General features: G+C 45.5%; 1 protein-coding gene across 1 annotated transcript in view; it reads left to right on the plus strand.

The window, feature by feature from the left end:
• Positions 1 to 1,155: 1,155 nt before the first annotated feature.
• Positions 1,156 to 17,484, plus strand: part of LOC105702949 (titin) — a 32,728-nt gene continuing 16,399 nt past the window's right edge. The window contains exons 1-19 of the mRNA XM_012430931.2: positions 1,156 to 1,489; positions 5,550 to 5,672; positions 5,758 to 5,936; positions 6,010 to 6,260; positions 7,108 to 7,364; positions 8,496 to 8,687; positions 8,771 to 8,953; positions 9,485 to 10,102; positions 10,234 to 10,413; positions 10,515 to 10,707; positions 10,778 to 10,890; positions 10,972 to 11,424; positions 11,688 to 12,069; positions 12,682 to 13,323; positions 13,732 to 14,034; positions 14,113 to 14,279; positions 14,415 to 14,663; positions 14,786 to 14,966; positions 16,077 to 16,243. Coding sequence (XP_012286354.1) covers positions 1,262 to 1,489; positions 5,550 to 5,672; positions 5,758 to 5,936; positions 6,010 to 6,260; positions 7,108 to 7,364; positions 8,496 to 8,687; positions 8,771 to 8,953; positions 9,485 to 10,102; positions 10,234 to 10,413; positions 10,515 to 10,707; positions 10,778 to 10,890; positions 10,972 to 11,424; positions 11,688 to 12,069; positions 12,682 to 13,323; positions 13,732 to 14,034; positions 14,113 to 14,279; positions 14,415 to 14,663; positions 14,786 to 14,966; positions 16,077 to 16,243 — 5,061 coding nt within the window. The 5' untranslated portion in view covers positions 1,156 to 1,261. The remainder of the gene's footprint in view (positions 1,490 to 5,549; positions 5,673 to 5,757; positions 5,937 to 6,009; positions 6,261 to 7,107; positions 7,365 to 8,495; positions 8,688 to 8,770; positions 8,954 to 9,484; positions 10,103 to 10,233; positions 10,414 to 10,514; positions 10,708 to 10,777; positions 10,891 to 10,971; positions 11,425 to 11,687; positions 12,070 to 12,681; positions 13,324 to 13,731; positions 14,035 to 14,112; positions 14,280 to 14,414; positions 14,664 to 14,785; positions 14,967 to 16,076; positions 16,244 to 17,484) is intronic.

Here is a 17,484-nt window from a genome sequence, read left to right on the forward strand (position 1 = left end):
GAACTCAGAAAATAAATACATGATTTTTCTCACAGGACATTGGGAGAGTTCCCGTGGATCACTAAAAGACTCGACTAAAATCACTTAATAATAGGTTTGCTTTCCCACCTCCCTTGGGTCGGTGACCGTCAGACCTTGGATCCTGTAAAAAACCGCGAAAAAGCAATCTTCGTTCGAAATTTGGGGTCGTCGTGGCGTGGCCAAACATTTACCACGTCATAGAATATATGACACTTTTATATCACCTTCATATTCCGTAAATATCAAGGTGCTACCTTGAAATTTGCCACCTCTCGTCGTCTTCGGAGAGTCTCCAGAGAGAATCCGGACAGGTGCGTTTCGAATAAATTATCTCGGCGCATCTCCTCGCAGATCCGCGTCCCTCTTCGAGACTCGACGCGTTATCATTTCGACAGCGAGACAAAAATTAGAAAATCGAAAACTTATTAATATTGTACTTTAAATTCTCCGGACCACATATAGAAACTCTATATTTTAATATATTTCGAAAATGTCAAGGTGCTACCTTGAAATTTGCCAACTCTCGTCGTCTTCGGAGAGTCTCCAGAGAGAATCGGGACAGGTGCGTCTCGAATAAATTGTCTCGGCGCATCCCCTCGTCGATCCGCGTCCCTCCTTGAGGCTCGACGCGCCATCTTTTCGGCAGGGGGACAAAAATGAGAAATTTATTAATACCCTAAATTCTCCAGCCCGCACATAAAAACTCCGTATTTTAATATATATCGAAAATGTCAAGGTGGTACCTTGAAATTTGCCAGCTCTCGTCGTCCCCAGAGAGTCTCCAGGGATAATCGGGACAGGTGCGTCTCGAATAACTCATCTCGACGCATCCCCTCGTCGATCCGCGTCCCTCCTTGACTCTCGACGCGTCATCTTTTCGGCAGCGGTACGAAAATTAGGCTAAATATAACGGATTACGCGGCTCCGTCGGCGTCCCTCCTCGTCGGTCTTCGGCGCGAGGACGGTGGGCGCGCTCGCGCGCGCCAGCGAGCACGCACTTTTACACGCTTCCACGCGCCCAAGCCGACACGGCGCGCTCCGAGAGCGAATCTCGTTTCTCGCGGCCCGTCGAGAGGGGCGCAGTCGTCTCTAGGCGTCGGACTCGACCGGACCGGTCAGTCGTCGGCGTCGATCCGAGGCCAACCGCGTCCCGCGTCGCCGGGAGCGTTCTCCATGATGGACGCCGCCTGAGGAGGAAGCGTTAATCGGTTCCTCGAGGGATCCGGAGTCCTCGGTTACCATGGGCGACGAGGACGCGTTCCCGGTCTCCCCGGACGGCGACGCGACCTGCAGGATGGACCCCGAAGAGCTCGCGCGGGAGACTTCGATGCCCGCACCGGCCGGCGCGCCCGTTTCCGCTGGATCCGCTCCAACGGCCGATCCCGATTCCCCTGACCCTCCCACCACCACCATCGGCACCATCGCCCTGCAGAGCGGCGACACCAGGATCGTCATCGCGCTCCTTCGAGTAAGACCGCCGGAGAAAGTCGCGATCGCTTTAGGAGATGGGACAAGGCGGGACCGATCGACCGACCCGACCACTCGTTCGAGTCTCTCGGTACGCGGCGCACGTATGCCGCCGGCCCGGGCGGTCTTGACAGTACACGTGTACGTACCTACACGTGTACCTACACGTGGCCCGGCCGGCAGGGGAGGATTTAAAGCGCCAGATCGAGCTATGCGATTACTACTTAGAATCGGTACTGGGTCATGAAGTACCCATACACTAGTACCCATCCCCGGTACCGTGGTACCGGGGATGGGTACTAGTTTGGTAATAAATTGAGGAGAATGATGAACATTTTGGTTTGCAGTGATTAGGTAGTTATCGGAGGTAGATAGCTCATAATTTGAGGGTGTGATAGAAACCGAGGAGAGGAGGGGGAGGATTTAAAGCGCCAGGTCGAGCTATGGGATTACTACTTAGAATCGGTACTGGGTCATGAAGGCACCACGATACCGGGGATGGGCACTAGTTCGGTAATAAATTGAGGAAAATGATGAACATCTTGATTGGAGTGATTAAGTACCTATCGGAGGTAGATGGCTTGTAGTTTGAGGGTGTGATAGAAACCTAGGAGGGGAGGGAGAGGATTTAAAGCGCCAGATCTAGCAATACGATTACTACCTTGGAATTGATAATAAAGGTACCACGATGCCAGGGATGGGCACTAGTTCATTAATAAATTGAAAAAAATATGGAACATCATCGACTGTAATGATTAGATATCTATCGGAGGTATATCACTCGATCCGGCACTCCTGGATGATCCTATCTTGAGAAAAGTACCTCAATAAATTTAGGAAAGAAGACTGTTTTTCACCTTGGACTGAAATGTTTAAATTTCTAGATATATAGCTCTAGACTGGATGGAGTGATATAATGAAATGGAGGGAAGAGCCGAGATCGCATCCGGCACCACTAAAGTGCACTTAAAAAAGTGACTAAATAGATTGAGAGACTCGTTCCTCATCTTAAACTAGAACGTTTAAATATTTAAATAGCTAGCTCCAGATTGAAAGGAGTGGCAGAAGAAAATGTAGAGAAGGGCCGAGATCGAATTTGAGATCCTACTTTTGGCCCTTGAAGAAGTACCTAAATAAACCAAGAAAAAATTGGTTACTCATCTTAAGCTAGAACGTATAAATATCAGAATAGCTGGCTTCAGATTAAAAAGAATGACAGAAGAAAATATAAGAAAGAGCCGAGATCGAATTATCCGGTACCTCCGAGGTCCATTTAAAAAAGTACCTAAACAAATCGGGGAAAAACTTGTTCCTCGTCTTAAACATCTAAATAGTCGGTTCCAGATTGGAAAGAGCGATAGAAAAAACTGAAGGGAAGGGCTGAGATTAATTTTGAGGATAGAAGTGTCATAAGTGGGAACTGATGGAGGAAAAAGTTATTTCTCATCTTAAACTAGAACGTTCAACCCTTTGAATACTGAGCCCTTTCGACATATGGGCGAAATTCATCAAAACGTGCAGGCAATAATGGACCAAACGTCGGACGCCTTTTGGCGCTTTAAGTGGCCAAAGGGTTAAAATTCTAAATAGCTAGTTAAACCGCCCCTAGGCGCTTTTAGTGGCCAAAGGGTTAAATATCTAAATAGCTAGCTCTAGATTGAAAGGAGCGACAGAAGGAACTGAAAGAAAAAGGACCAACATCGGATTCTCCAGTATCTCCGAGGTGTACTTAAAAAATTCCTAAACAAATCGGGGAAAAACTTGTTCCTCGTCTTAAATATCTAAATAGCTGGCTCCAGATTGGAGGGAGTGATAGAGGAAAACGGAGAGAAGGGCCTTGATCGGATTTTGGGGCCCAGGGAGCGACGTCGGACCAGGTCGAGCGGCGTCGCGGCGTAGGTGGCCGAGTCCGAGAGCTCGTCCTCGACCGGTTTCTCGTCTCGCGTCTCTCGCCTCTCGTCCGCGAAGGGAGAAAGAGAAGGAGAAAGAGAGGGAGAAAGCGCGACGGAAGAGCCGGCCCGGTAGAAAGGGAGACAAGCATGGAAAAGCCGGCGGACAGCTCGAGCTCTCGAACTCGGTTAAATTTATCCCCCGTCGAGTTTCGAGCCGTTTCCGAATCGCTCGTAGGAGAGGACCAGAGGGAATCTCTGGGTCGTAGACCGGGCTCACCGGAGAAAAGGGGCAAGGGGCAACAGTCGCTCCCGGAAATAGCTGTGGGCTCCTGGACCGAGAGAGCCTCTCTCGAAATATCCGAACCGACGACAACGCCGATGCTACGGAGCGTCTGCCGGTCTGGACAAAAGTTCTTCCCGAGTCCTCCGTCAGAATTCCGCCTCGAGATGCCGAACGAAACGAATAGACTCGGATAGACAAAGTGATGGAAAATTTACACCGAATTTACCTCATGGAAGATCATTAAATGAGCCACGAGGGTGTTACTTATGAGTCCTCGTATGGAACTCATATCTGCGGTACGCAATGACGGATCAAAAGTACCTAAATATGAAACAAAGTCAAGTACATGCAGTGTCTCAATGTTTTTCCGCATATGTAGAGCTGAATTTATCTCACGCATTGCAAAATTTGCATCTAATGTGGCTCATGGAAGATCATGAAAAGAGCCACGAGGGTGTTGCTTATGAGTCCTCGTATGGAACTCATATCTGCGGTATGCTACAACCATTTGTGACAGACTTTTGTTCCCATTTATTATGTATTACGCGTACATACATTGCAGACATTTCATGCCGCAAATGGTCTGAAAATTTCTTATAAATCGATTTACCTTATCGTACGATGATCGTGGATTTCTATCTGGGGAACCACCGGAAAAAAAGTCTGAAATATTTTACGGGGGAATTTCAAAGAGGATTCTTTTCAATTTCATATCGATATGGTGGACTCGATCGAGAGGTTGCGAGGCCGGGTCTGGACTCGCTGGCTCCTTTCGATTTTTTCTTCTCCCCGAAGAGCTCCCCCCGGCTACGCGGCCCGATTTCGCGTGTTCCAGCGGTTCCAGATATGGGAACGCTCGCGCGAATACCGGTCCGATCTTGGACGAGTATGGCCGGGACCTTTCGTCATCCTTGGTAGCAAAAGGCACGAGACACCGAGGGATCGCCGATTTCGCGATCCGATCGCCGATGCCTTCTCTGGGACGTCGATTGACGTCGATGGTCCCTCGTCATAGGCGCCGGCATGTTCTAACCCTGGTCTCGTGCTCGCTATTTCGGTCTATGCAAACACCGCCTTATTTCCGGAACGGCGAATATGTGGAATCGCCGGGAAAAATCGAGGAAATAGTTCGAACGTGTTCCTGTCGGCCACCCTAGCTTGAAACTTAAATAAAATCCCGAGGAACGGGCGAGGAAAATAATCCTCGTGGTACCTACCCCATCTTCTTAAGGCGATATGAATATGGCGTCATAGAGGTTTCGTTTATGAAACTTTTCTCTGAACTGGGTACACCGAATCGTTTCAATCTAGACAATCTGAATATGGAAGCAATAAGGAAGGTTCTGACACCCATGATATTTCAATTTTTCAAAAATTCGTTTATTGAAACTTTTCTAATTTTTTATAAAAAATTAAATTTCATGGGTGTCAGTACCTTCCTTATGGCCTCCATATTCACGTTGTAAGGTGTGAAACGTTTTGGTACACCCATTTTGGGGAATAGTTTTATGAACGACTGTCTCAGATGTCACTTTCACATCCCCTTAACCTTTTGCCCACTAAAGCGCCTAAAGGCGTCCGACGTTTGGTCCAATATTGCCTGCACGCTTTGATGAATTTCACACATATGTAGAAAGGGCTCCATATTCAAAGGAGTAACCTCACGGAAATATTTTATTTATTTTTAGCTAGCCGTTTAATAATAAGGTACAATTTAATTAGGAAGTCCCTGTAGGCTCAATTTGTCTTCGCCTGGAGGTCCTGGAGGTTTGTCCAAGACTGGCGGCACTAGGAGCAGATGGAAAATTTTAGGCTTAAGAATCTATCTCAAGTTCCGAAGATATTATAGGTGAACGTTTGGAATAAGGATAACTTTTTCTCTTCAGAGCGGGGAATGTCTTCGCCTGGAGGTCCTGGAGGCTCGTCCAGGACTGGCGGAACTGGGAGCAGATGCGAGAGATGCTGCGGAGCTTGCCGAGGCCCACGACCAAGTCCTTGTTCAGCTGCAAGTGAGTCCTCTTCTTGGAGACCGCGACTCGTTTGGCTTCCCCTGGTCCGAAAAAACGATCGAGCTATTCCGAATCTTTCTTTCAGAGCAAGCAAAGTCCTGTGGAGGAGCTACTCCGTCAGGCCGATCAATTGATATCCACCCAGAAGCCCAGAGCTGAGGTCTACAAGGCGATGGCGGAGACGCTGGGCCAAGCTTGGAGAGACATCAATGCTCTCCTCGAAAGGCGCAAACGCATCCTCGATGGGAATCTCCTTTTCCGATGGTTCGAGTTAAACTCTATAATTATCCGAGAATCTTCTAGGGCCGAATCCTTGAATTAACTCGTCTAATTGCAGCCGCGCCGAGGAGTGTAAAGAGAGCATGAGGGCCTTGGAGTCGTCCTGCAACGACACTCTTCTGCCCATCGAGATCGAGGCCGTGAAGAATTTCCTGGGCGAGCTGCACGACTCGAGGAAAGCCGTCTTGGAGTCCTTGATGGCAGCTCTTCAGGAAGGCAGGGCTCTTCTCGATCTTCTAGGAGAGGCCTCTTCAGATGTGGCGGTCCTCGACTCCAGACCAGGAAGGATCGAGCGCGAGGTCGAGCGCGGTACTTTGACTTCTCTTCTAAGAATTCTATTTTAACAACTTATGCGCGATCTCAGTCCCCTGGGACCGACAATAAACATTACGTTTATGGGAATGTAAAAGTCGAATCTGAAGGGTCAATCGTTCGTGAAACTTTTCTTCGAACTGCGTGTACCTAATCGTTTCAAACATTACAACGTGAATACATAAGGAAGGTTCTGAGGTCCATGGATATTCATTTTTTATACAAAATTTTAAAAATATGTATTAAGAATTTTTCAAACAATTGAAATTTCGGGGTTCGCAGGATCTGCTTCATGGCCTCCATATTCCTATTTTAAAGACTGAAACGATTCGATACACTCAGTTCGGAATAAAAAAGTTTCATTAACGATACCTCTTTGACGCTACTTTCACTCCACCTTCCTGGATAACTCCATTGTACTTATGAATATTCTTTAAATCTTTTAATGTACTCTAGATATTTGGAACATTTAGTGAATATCCTGTATATACACTAATAAGCCAGGCCATGCTTTGAGTTTTCTAAAAAATTCTGCGTTCCATAAATATTCACTGTATATTTTAAATATTTTCATGATATCCTGGGAATAATGAAATATTTGTAGAACGTTCATAGGATCCAGGACTGTTATCTGGGTTAAGGGGCGTTGGTAATAATCGATGATAAACTTCCGTTTATGCAGCTTTAGTCCCATTGTACCGATACAGCTTCAAGAGTTTAATATGAAAAAAAAAAGGAAATGGGCTGCCCCAATGGAAAGTACAAGAAAATGAACCCCGCGTTTAATGTGTTATGACTTTCACGCGTTTTAATATATTTCCAATTTACGAGGAATTTTTTTTAGCTATATTGCGAGTCGAAGAGTGGCTCGAGGAACTGCACGACAAGAGACGGCTGATCGAGGTCTCCTACAGGAGCAGAAGAACGCAGTTGGAGCAATGCCTAGCCCTGGCTCTTCTGGCGACTGATCTCCGAGACCTCGAAGAATCCCTGAACGACAGGATCGCCGCTTTGACGAATTCCGACAATCGACTCGGAGATTCCTCGGCGAGCGCCGAATTACTCCTTTTTGAGATGAAGAAGCTGCAGGCCGAGGCGAAGGTGCGGATTCTTGGGTCGAATTGAGTCGGGTGCACATCTTGGCACGAACACATGCGGTGCAAGGCGAAAAGAAACGAATGTCTTATTTGGGACTGTTCTTGGCTTATGAAATCATCCGATGCAATGAACGGGTATATTCACGAATGTTATTCGGATGGCCTCAGATTGGATAATGCAAGGCAATTTACCGCGCTTTGATTGCACGTCCATACTTGTATGTTCGTTTAACTTCGCCTTTGAGTGGACGTCCATACTTGTATGTTCATTTGACTTCGCCTTTAATTGTACGTCCATACTTGTATATTCATTTGGCTTCGCACTTTGATTGTATGTCCATACTTGTATGTTCATTTAGCTCCGCACTTTGATTGTACGTCCATATTTGTATGTTCATTTAACTTCGCCTTTGAGTGGACGTCCATACTTGTATGTTTATTTGACTTCATCTTTGATTGTATGTCCATACTTGTCCGTTCATTTTTGATTGTATGTCCATACTTGTCCGTTCATTTAACTTCACCTTTGAGTGTACGTCCATACTTGTATGTTTATTTGACTTCATCTTTGATTGTATGTCCATACTTGTCCGTTCATTTGGCGTCGTCTTTGATTCTACGTGCATACTTGTATGCTCATTTAACTTTACATTTGAGTGTACGTCCATACTTGTACGTTCATTTGACATCGCCTTTAATTCTCCGTCCATACTTGTCTGTTCATTTGACTTCGCTTTTAATTGTACATCCATACTTGTATATTCATTTGGCTTCGCACTTTGATTGTACGTCCATATTTGTATGTTCATTTAACTTCGCCTTTGAGTGTACGTCCATACTTGTATGTTCATTTAACTTCGCCTTTGAGTGTACATCCATACTTGTACGTCCATTTGACTTCGCCTTTAATTCTACGTCCATACTTGTATATTCATTTGTCTTCGCCTTTGATTCTCCGTCCATACTTGTACGTTCAAACCACGTTTACCTTATCTTACACGCGGTCGTGCTTAGATGTGTGCCCGGCTTTGATTCATCTAAAGGACTGATTTAATTTTTACCACGAAATGTTATTGGAAGATATTTACCGGGGAGCTCTATAAATGGTAATACTTTACTAACCGTGTAATTTTAGATATTCCAAGAGAGGTCCATCAAGATCACTCGATCGACCGAGCAGTTGGTCTCCTCGGGTCACTTTGCCGGAGAACAGGCCACGGAACAGGCTTACGCCATATTGGGAGCAGCTGCGAATTACTTAAATGATCTCGAACGATACGAGTCGCTGCTAGAAGCTGCAATTTCGTTCTTCAGGGCTGCCCAGTCCGTGAGTGATTGCTTTAATTTATTCTTATTTATTGTTTCAAAGACTCACGAACCACGTATGATTTCAAAATCGTCCGTCGGCAGGCTTTGACGAAATTGGACCAGCTGGAGGTCCAGTTGGCCACGAGTGAACATCCGATCCGATCCAATGCTCTTGCTCAGCTTCATGCTCAAGCCCAGACGACTTTGGAGACTGTAACGAGCTCTCCTCTTGCCGAAGGATATGCTCTCTTGGAAGCTGCTGGAAGAGAGTCTCCAGGTGTAAAGGTGATTTTTAAATTAATTATTCTCAATTGCTCCTCTTCACCTCTCATCACCTTACGCCATATATTGTAAAAGTGCAAGTAAATTTACAATTTTATAACACCGTGTTGTAATCGTGTGAAATTGCGGGGAAAAATTATAAATTTGATATTCGAAAGTCAGTTAGTACGCATTACTTGCAAATGTTTCAGACGAGTTTTTAATTTTACGGTCGTTTACGTAAGTTCATTTTTAAACAAATTTAATCGAAAGATGATAAGTATCGGTGGTACTGGTGGAGAAGCATCGTAGCGACGTTGTTGAGTCCGAGAAATATTTAAATAATATTTTAAAAAAATTTACAATATATGTTATACATTTTATTTGAAAATATGTTATAAAATTAGTACACCGTGTCTGAATAAAACATCCAACGAAAATGTTATAAAATTATAAATTTTCTTAAACAGTGTGCGCGACCGAGCTGTTAGAATTCTCACTTGAAAAATTAGAAAAACGGAAACGCGGTTTTCAATGGCTCCCTTTTTGGTTTAGGGTGTCAAGCGAATCCTGGAGGAGCTGGAGACCCGGAAGTTGGACCTGTCGAATCGCTGCACTGCCCACAGAGAAGAGAATCTTGAAGCGACCAGAAGTTTGACGGCGTTCCTCGAGAAGTACAACGAATTGTATTCGTGGTTGGTCGGCATAGCCGAGGCCTTTCTTCAGGGTCACCAGGACATGGGGAGCTCCTCGTCCCTTGCCGAAAACTTCCACGTACTTCATCGTCATCTCCTGAACGATCTGGTATCCAAAAGCGAGCGCGGGAAGGAGGCCTTGGATTCTCTTCCATCAATACTGGAAATACTCGGGGAAGAAGAGCGTCGAGACGTGAACGAGAAGGTCGAAAAACTGTACGGAGACTTCTTAAGGCTGAAGGACTCGGTGGAGACGCGAGTTGAGCTGAGCAAGCTTTACATCAACTTCCACAACATGGCGAACGACATGACCAGTGATATGAAGTCCCTCGAGTGGGATTTGCAGGAGGATCTCTCGGAGAACATCTTCATCGTGGAGGAGATTTTTGAGACCTTTAAGAAGAGATGGACCTCTCTTCAGACATTCTTCGCGGATCTTTCCGCGAGCGGTCGGAGGTTCGTCGAGGAGGTCGGCAAGGTTGGTACCAACGGTCTTCAGGGTGGTACCAACGGTCTTCAGGGTGGTACCACGGGTTTTGCGGGTTCCAGGGGGTAGATTGGATCGTGGACCAGATGTCTAATTGAAAATACCATCACTTTTTGGTCCAGGCCCGAACGGATCCGTACTTCGATACGAGGAGAGCCTGCCTCTGCGTGGAGGAGGTCCTGGAACGGCTCGCTGAGAGGAAAGCCAATCTGGATCAGTCCTGGGAGCGATGGCGAACGAATGTCCTTGGTCTGAAGGATCGACAGTCTCGGTTCGAAAAAATCGCTCGAGAAAGCGGCGAGGTACAGACAATTCAGAATAATTTAAATAATTTAAAAGGAGAAATATTTGCACCGTTTCTTTTTTCCTGCACTGTGACATATCTTGAACTTGCGATTCGCAGCCGATGCAGAGGGCGAGCAACATCAAGGAAGGCTTTTACCCTTTGTTACTCAAGGATTATTCGAGTTCCTTGACAGAGATCTCGACAACCACCAGGGAAACTCGAGACAGGACTCTCTCGAAGGTGGAGGATGTCGTCGCAGAGTTGGATTCGTTGCTTGAACATGCGACTGCCTGCGTCCTTCGGAGGGAAGGTAATTATGGGAAACTTCCATCGAGTCCTTCCGTAGATCCTTACAAATGTGACGTAAAAATCTATCGTAGATGAGCAGCTGATCCATGAATTGTCCTGCACGAAAGATGTCCTTCGAGCGACTTCATCGAATTATCGAAACGTCGCCGACTCGATATTAACTGTCCTCGAGCATCTCCGAGAGGTAAGAACTTATTGATAAATTTATTCATAATGTTATGTTTTTTTAAACTATTCACTCACGAATCATGAATTTGGTTTTAAGATCGAAAGGAAGATTCTCGTCTCAGAATCGAGTCTATCGACAGGTCGAGCAGATCGATCGGCTCGCGAAATTCGGTCCATGATGAAGGAGCACGAATCCATGACGGAGTCGATCACGAATTGGCTCAAAGAGGTGAAAACCGAAATCGACGTGGCCGTAAATCAAATAGAAAGACAAGAGCCCCCGAAAGCGGCGAGAATCGATGTCGAGGCCATAAAAAGGATTTACGAGGAGCGCGAGACCTCTTGGAGGACCGAATTCTCAACTCGACAGCATCGCCTTGAAGAAGAGCTCCGTTCCTGTCTCTTCGATGAGGATTTAAGTCGCATCGATTCAAGCGTAGATCGACTGTCAGAAGAGTTGACGGGATTAGGACAAGGATCCTCTGCCAAGAGCCTGCCAGCTGCCAAATCCACTTCGGAGTCCTTCAATAGATTCGAGAGGACCGTCACAGTAAGCACGAAAAGAACATCCTGAAACGAATTTTCATATAAATTTATCTTGCATTTGTTTCCTGTATCGTTCTTTTCCTTAGACATTTCTTTTACTTTCTTTACTTTCGTTACTATTATTACATTAATTTTTATTAAAAGTTAAGTTTCACATACATCTTATGTCTTACCGTTTTTACTTTTATTTCAATGTTATGCTTAAATTTTCACTGATATTAATTTTCGTGTAAATCTTTCATCTCAGATTTTTTTTTTTCATTTTAGATCCTGGAAGAGAAGATCGAGACCTTCATCAGGACGACGGAGGAGACGATAGTGACGACAGTGGTGTACGGTTCGGAGTCCCGAATTCGGGATGAGCTGGAGTCCTTGAGGGAGAAGTGGCGAGACCTGAAGGAGCGACTGGAGCTGGCCAAGAAGAGGGCGACGAAGAGCGTCCTTTACTTCCGACTTCTCGAGGAAGCCGAAGAGTGGTTCAGGGAAGGTAGCAAGCTTCTAGTGACGGTTGCGAGGAGGGCGACCACCGCCAAAAGTCCTGGAGAAGCGACAGACCTCCTGAAGAAGATCGAGGCCTATCTGTACCCTGGAGAACGCGACCAAGAAGAGAGGATCAGGAAAATCCGGGAGCTCTCCACGGAGACCTTCGGTTAGTCAATTTATAGACTCCGCTGTATATTCATTTTTAACCTGTTAACCGGGTATGACAACATTTTTCGTCATAATAGGAAGACACCTCAAATGGGCATGACGATTTTTTTCGTCATGGAAATTAGGCGAAGAAAATAAGGTCCCCATTGTGAAACAGTTCTACAAAAGTTAATTTCCCGGTTAACAGGTTAAAGACACCCAGATAGAAATTCGTGATCATCATATGATGAGGAAAATCGATTTGCAAAGAATTTGCTGCATGAAATGTCTGCAATATATGTACATTCGCATATTACAGAATTTGAACAAAAGTTTATGCTAAATACGTTACGCCGTGGATCACGGATGTTGCAATTGTTTATCAGCAATGCGTGAGATAAATTAAGCTGCACATGTGCATAGAAAACATTTAGACATTGCATGTTCTTAACATTGTTTCATATTAACATATTTTTGGTTCGTCATTGTGTACTGCAGATATGAGGACTCATAAGTCATGACTCATTTCATGGGCTTTTATGAGGGAAATTTAATGAAAATTTTGTCCCCTTTCCTCTATCTAGGCAGGCTCTGATATTGTCTCCCTTTTAATTTTCATTTTTATTCACAGGCACCGAAAGGCTTCAGCAATTTAACGAGCTGATCGCAGAGAATAGAGAGATGTTGGACTCGTTCGCGATCGTGTCCTCCGAGTTGCGGACTTTGGCTGCGAATTTAGACGACGCTGAGGAACTGAGGGAGAAATTGAAGGCCGAGCGCGAAGAAGCGGATGCCAAATTGAAGGCTGTGAGACTTGCCGAGGAAGAGAGCGCCAGGAAGATGGCCGAGAGCTTGGTCGAGAGAACCGTCGAAACCGCTGAAATCGAAGCCACGAGACTCACCACGACCACGATGGAAGTGGAAAAAATTACCCAAGTCTTCTCGGACTCTTCGCCTATCGTCCAGGATTTCGAGATACCGAAGAAAGGCGAGCCTGCGAGGTTTTCGATACCCCTCGCCGACGCGGTGGTCGAGGAGGGTCAGAAGTTCGTCTTCGAGTGTCGTCTGGTCGGAGATCCCCAACCGGAAGTCGTCTGGTACAAGGACGGAATCTCTGTCCTGAACAATCCTGATTACAGGACTGACTGCAGAAACGATGGGACTTGCAGTTTGACCATCGAGGAGACCTTTGCCGAGGACTCTGCAAGATTTAAATGCCGAGCTGAGAACGCCTACGGCTGGGACGAGACGTCGGCGATGCTCGCCGTGAAAGGTTCATTAATTTCCATTTCCATTTGGGCCAGGAATTTCCTAATTCACGTCGATTAGAATTCAAAATTTTGATATTTTCTATTTTTTTTATATATATATATTCGGAGTTCTTTTCCAGAGAAAGTGCCCTGTTAAAAATATTAATAAAATTCATGCACATTTAGTAAATAAGGTCGTAGTGAAATTATTCATTTTATGTCTTAAAAGTGAATCGGTACCCATTTATTATAAACGCTTAGATAAATGTATCGTATAAATGTTATAATTTTATGGAACTGCGCAGGAAATATCCTTCTTTCGCTAAATTGATAACGTAGGTAATACATTAAGTTAAAAGAAAATGTTGCAAAGTTGCAATATATTTTCTTGTAATATAAAATTGATCGATACGTTTAATCGTTTTTTTCAGAAATCGAACTGGAGGAGCAAGCAGTAGCGCCGTATTTCTCGAAGGAGCTCTACCCATCGTTCGCCAAGGAGGGGTCGAACCATCGCCTGGAGTGCACCGTTAAAGGATACCCTCTGCCCACGGCCCAGTGGTTCAAGAACGAAATCAACGTGGACAATTCCCCGGATTACTCGATCACGTATAATAACGGAGAGGCCATCCTGGAGTTCGATAATCTGACCCTCGAAGACGAGGGGAGCTACACTTGCAAGGCCACCAACGCCCTCGGGTGGATCTCGACCTCTGCACCTCTAACAGTGGAACGTGAGCGAAATTACCCATTCTCCTCCATAAAAGGAATTACCTTATCAAGTTCCCCTAATATTCCAAATTGATTCCCAGCTTTGAAGAGGGCGGAGAAGCCTCATTTCGTGCGACCTCTCTCGGGAACGGTGGTCGAGGTCGGGCAGCGGTTTTATCTGGAGTGCGAGGCCAAGGGCGAGCCATCTCCCGAGTTTTTCTGGTTCCGAGGAATCGGAGAACCTCTCGAGGAATCCGCCGACGTCAAGGTAAAAAGATCTAACCCCAGGAGCCTCGTATTTTTAGCCGGCGTCGCGACGAAAGGGGAATCGCCGAAAGAAATGGAGCAAAGCGAAACCGCGAAATGCCATGGCGATCGGTGCCGAAGAGTCCGTTTGTCGCAGATCCAGATCGAAGGCGGATGCTCGAGGGTCCTCTTCGAGGCTGTACGCCCTGAAGACGCAGGGGGGTACGAGGTGGTGGCGAGGAACTCGGCAGGGGAGGCTTCTTCGAGGTGCAATCTGATAGTCGAGGTGGCGGAGATGCTGGAGGTCCGCCCGCCGGTGGTCCAGGTTCCTCTTCAGGATCTGCAGGTCCTGGAAGGACGAACCGCCAGGCTGGACTGCGTCATCGTCGGCCAACCCGAACCTGAGGTACCTAGGAAATTCCCCAAAGAGTCTATTATTATATTATAATNTATTATTTATACGCTGTATCGGGAGAATTTTTTTCCGCTCCTTGAGGAACTAAATTCAGGGACGTTTGACTTCTTCAGGTCATCTGGTACCACGATGGACACCCGGTTAAGGAGTCGGCCGACTTTCAGCTACTCTTCCAGGACGACAGGTGCTCCTTGATCGTACATGAAGCTTTCCTGGACGATGCCGGGATGTACAAGGTCGTGGCCGTGAATTCTGCAGGAGAGGCCTCCAACGAGTGCGCTCTTTTCGTTCTCCGTAAGCAGAAAAACCCTAAAAAATGTTTGGATTCGATCCTTTTACGGAACCGCAAAGCTACACTGTATTACATTGAGGAATAAGTTCCCACCGTTTTTAATGTAACGTAATGCAATTAAAACGGCGGGAATTTATTCAGAAACTTAATACACAGAATTACGGGGTACTTTTCTCGCTCGCGTACGCGCATGTCCGATTTTCGTTACACTCGTGCACTGATTTGGTACAAGCCGGATAATGATTCTTAACCATGATAAGAAGCTCTACTCGCTTCAGAACAAATAGACACTTGAAAATGGGCGATCCAAATTTGTTTCCCGAATTGTTTTTGCTATTCGGACGATAATAAACCTTTTAACGTCATTGGGACAATAGAAATTACATCCATGGTTGCAGTTTTCTTTATTAGGAGACTTAGCAGAAGACTATCGAGGAGGGATAATGATACTTTTCTGATTGTCGTTACAAATTCATTTTTTAATTTAACAACTACTTTTCCTAAAAGCAGCTCTCCTGTGATTACGTCTGCGTTCGAGACAATTATAACCATTTTTGCCATTTGTACAACTATTACTGCAAGGAGAGTGAAACGTTATCAGAGATGCTGTCCATTGCTAAGAAAATGTCTTTTTTTTTTCGCGTACTCGCGTATACATCGAAAACAAAGATGCAATTCTGTGGAAAAAAATTTCCTCCTTGGGGTAAAGAAACGCGTTCCTTGTTAAAAATTCATTTTTCAATTTAGCAACTACTTTTCCTTTTAGGAAATAGGTTTTTTTTTGTGTACTCGCGTATACATCGAAAACAAATACGTAATTCTGTGGAAAAAAATGTCTACTTAGGGTAACGAAACGCGTTCAATTATCCCCCAATTTTTCTCCCGTGAAGTCATTTGCGTCGGCCAAGAACGTGGGTGTTCGATTTCCGATCCTCTCTCGAGTGGGAGGATTTCTAATTAAATCCGTCATGCAAAAAGAACGCGTAAATAAGCGCGGTCGCATTTATCATATGGACCGTCGCCAGAATCCTCGGATTCGTCGGATTTGCCAGAACTTGCAAGGTCCCTCGTTGAGAGTAGATATTAATCCCTCCTCATTCACCGATCGACAGCCCTCTCCGAGCTGGCCAGAACCGAGGAATCCACCGGCGAAATCTCAGCCAAGATCGAGGATACCCAAATCCCGCCGTCCTTCGAGAAGATCCTCGAGGATTGCATCGTTCCCGAGGGATCTCCTGCGAGGTTCGAGTGCATCGTCGTCGGCGAGCCCGAGCCTACGGTAAGGAATTAATTCTTTCATTTCTTTAACCCTTTGCCTACTAAAGACGTCTAATCGTGACCGACATTTGGTCCAATATTGCCAGCACGTATTGATGAATTTCGCCCATATGTCGAAACGATTTTCCGTATTCAATGGATTAACAATAATGAAACCTCGCAGAAAATAATCCGCAGTCGTGGCAAGAAATATCATTCGAGTGAATGTAATCACTTGAAAATGGCCCAGTTAAATCCTTTCCTATTCGATATTTGTCTTGCGTGGATAACAAAAGAAAAAGCGATTGTATCACTGGGGCAATATAAATTCTATTCATGGTTGTATTGATGCAGATTCTATTCGTGGCGATTACATTGTATATAATTGCAGACATCCTTGCTGGGAATAATCCGAGCAATTATTTCTGCAGTAAGAGTGAAATTTTATCACGGGGCCGTTTTTCTTCCGTACGGAAATAATTGTTTAGCCTAAATTCTTGATGTATCGACTGCAAGGACGAAAAATTGTTCCTCGGCGCACCGAGGCGTGCACTATAATTAAATCCAATGCCAAGTCCGATCGAAGAGTGACAAGAATATTTTTCTCACTATTGTCAGAAACATATTTCCTAATTTAGCAAGCACTTCTCTAAAGGAGGCTTACGTTTGCATTCTATATAATTGCAGACATCCTTGCTGGGAATAATCCGTGCAATTATTTCTGCAGTAAGAGTGAAATTTTATCACGGGGCCGTTTTTCTTCCGTACGGAAATAATTGTTTAGCCTAAATTCTTGATGTATCGACTACAAGGACGAAAAATTGTTCCTCGGCGCACCGAGGCGCGCACTCTAGATAAATCCGATGCCAAGTCCATCCCGCTGCCCCGTATGGCCAAATATTGCTGGCTAGGTGCATCTAGGTGCATCATTAGCCCAGTCTGTCTGGTCCAAGTGTACCGAGTCGACGTTGTACAGAGTTTGCTCTCGATCCTCGCCAAAGTCGATGTACCAGAAGGCCTGAAGAGCGATCTGGCCGGAGCCCGTCTTGGCTGGTGAATTATCCCCGAAGATGTACCTCGTCGTCTTGGTCGTACTGTTCGTCCTCGTAAGTTGGGAACGAGGTCAAGGTGGAACCTCGTACGGGGATTTCTTCGAGACCACGCACCCGAAATGCCTCGTTCCACACATTTACCACTCGCGGAGAAATAATTCGACCGTAATAAATAATTACACCTAATTCGGTGCTTGCTCAAAGGTAAACA

Source organism: Orussus abietinus, unplaced genomic scaffold, assembly GCF_000612105.2.
Source record: "Orussus abietinus isolate OABI.00-Male unplaced genomic scaffold, Oabi_2.0 scaffold211, whole genome shotgun sequence".
Classification (NCBI taxonomy): domain Eukaryota; kingdom Metazoa; phylum Arthropoda; class Insecta; order Hymenoptera; family Orussidae; genus Orussus; species Orussus abietinus.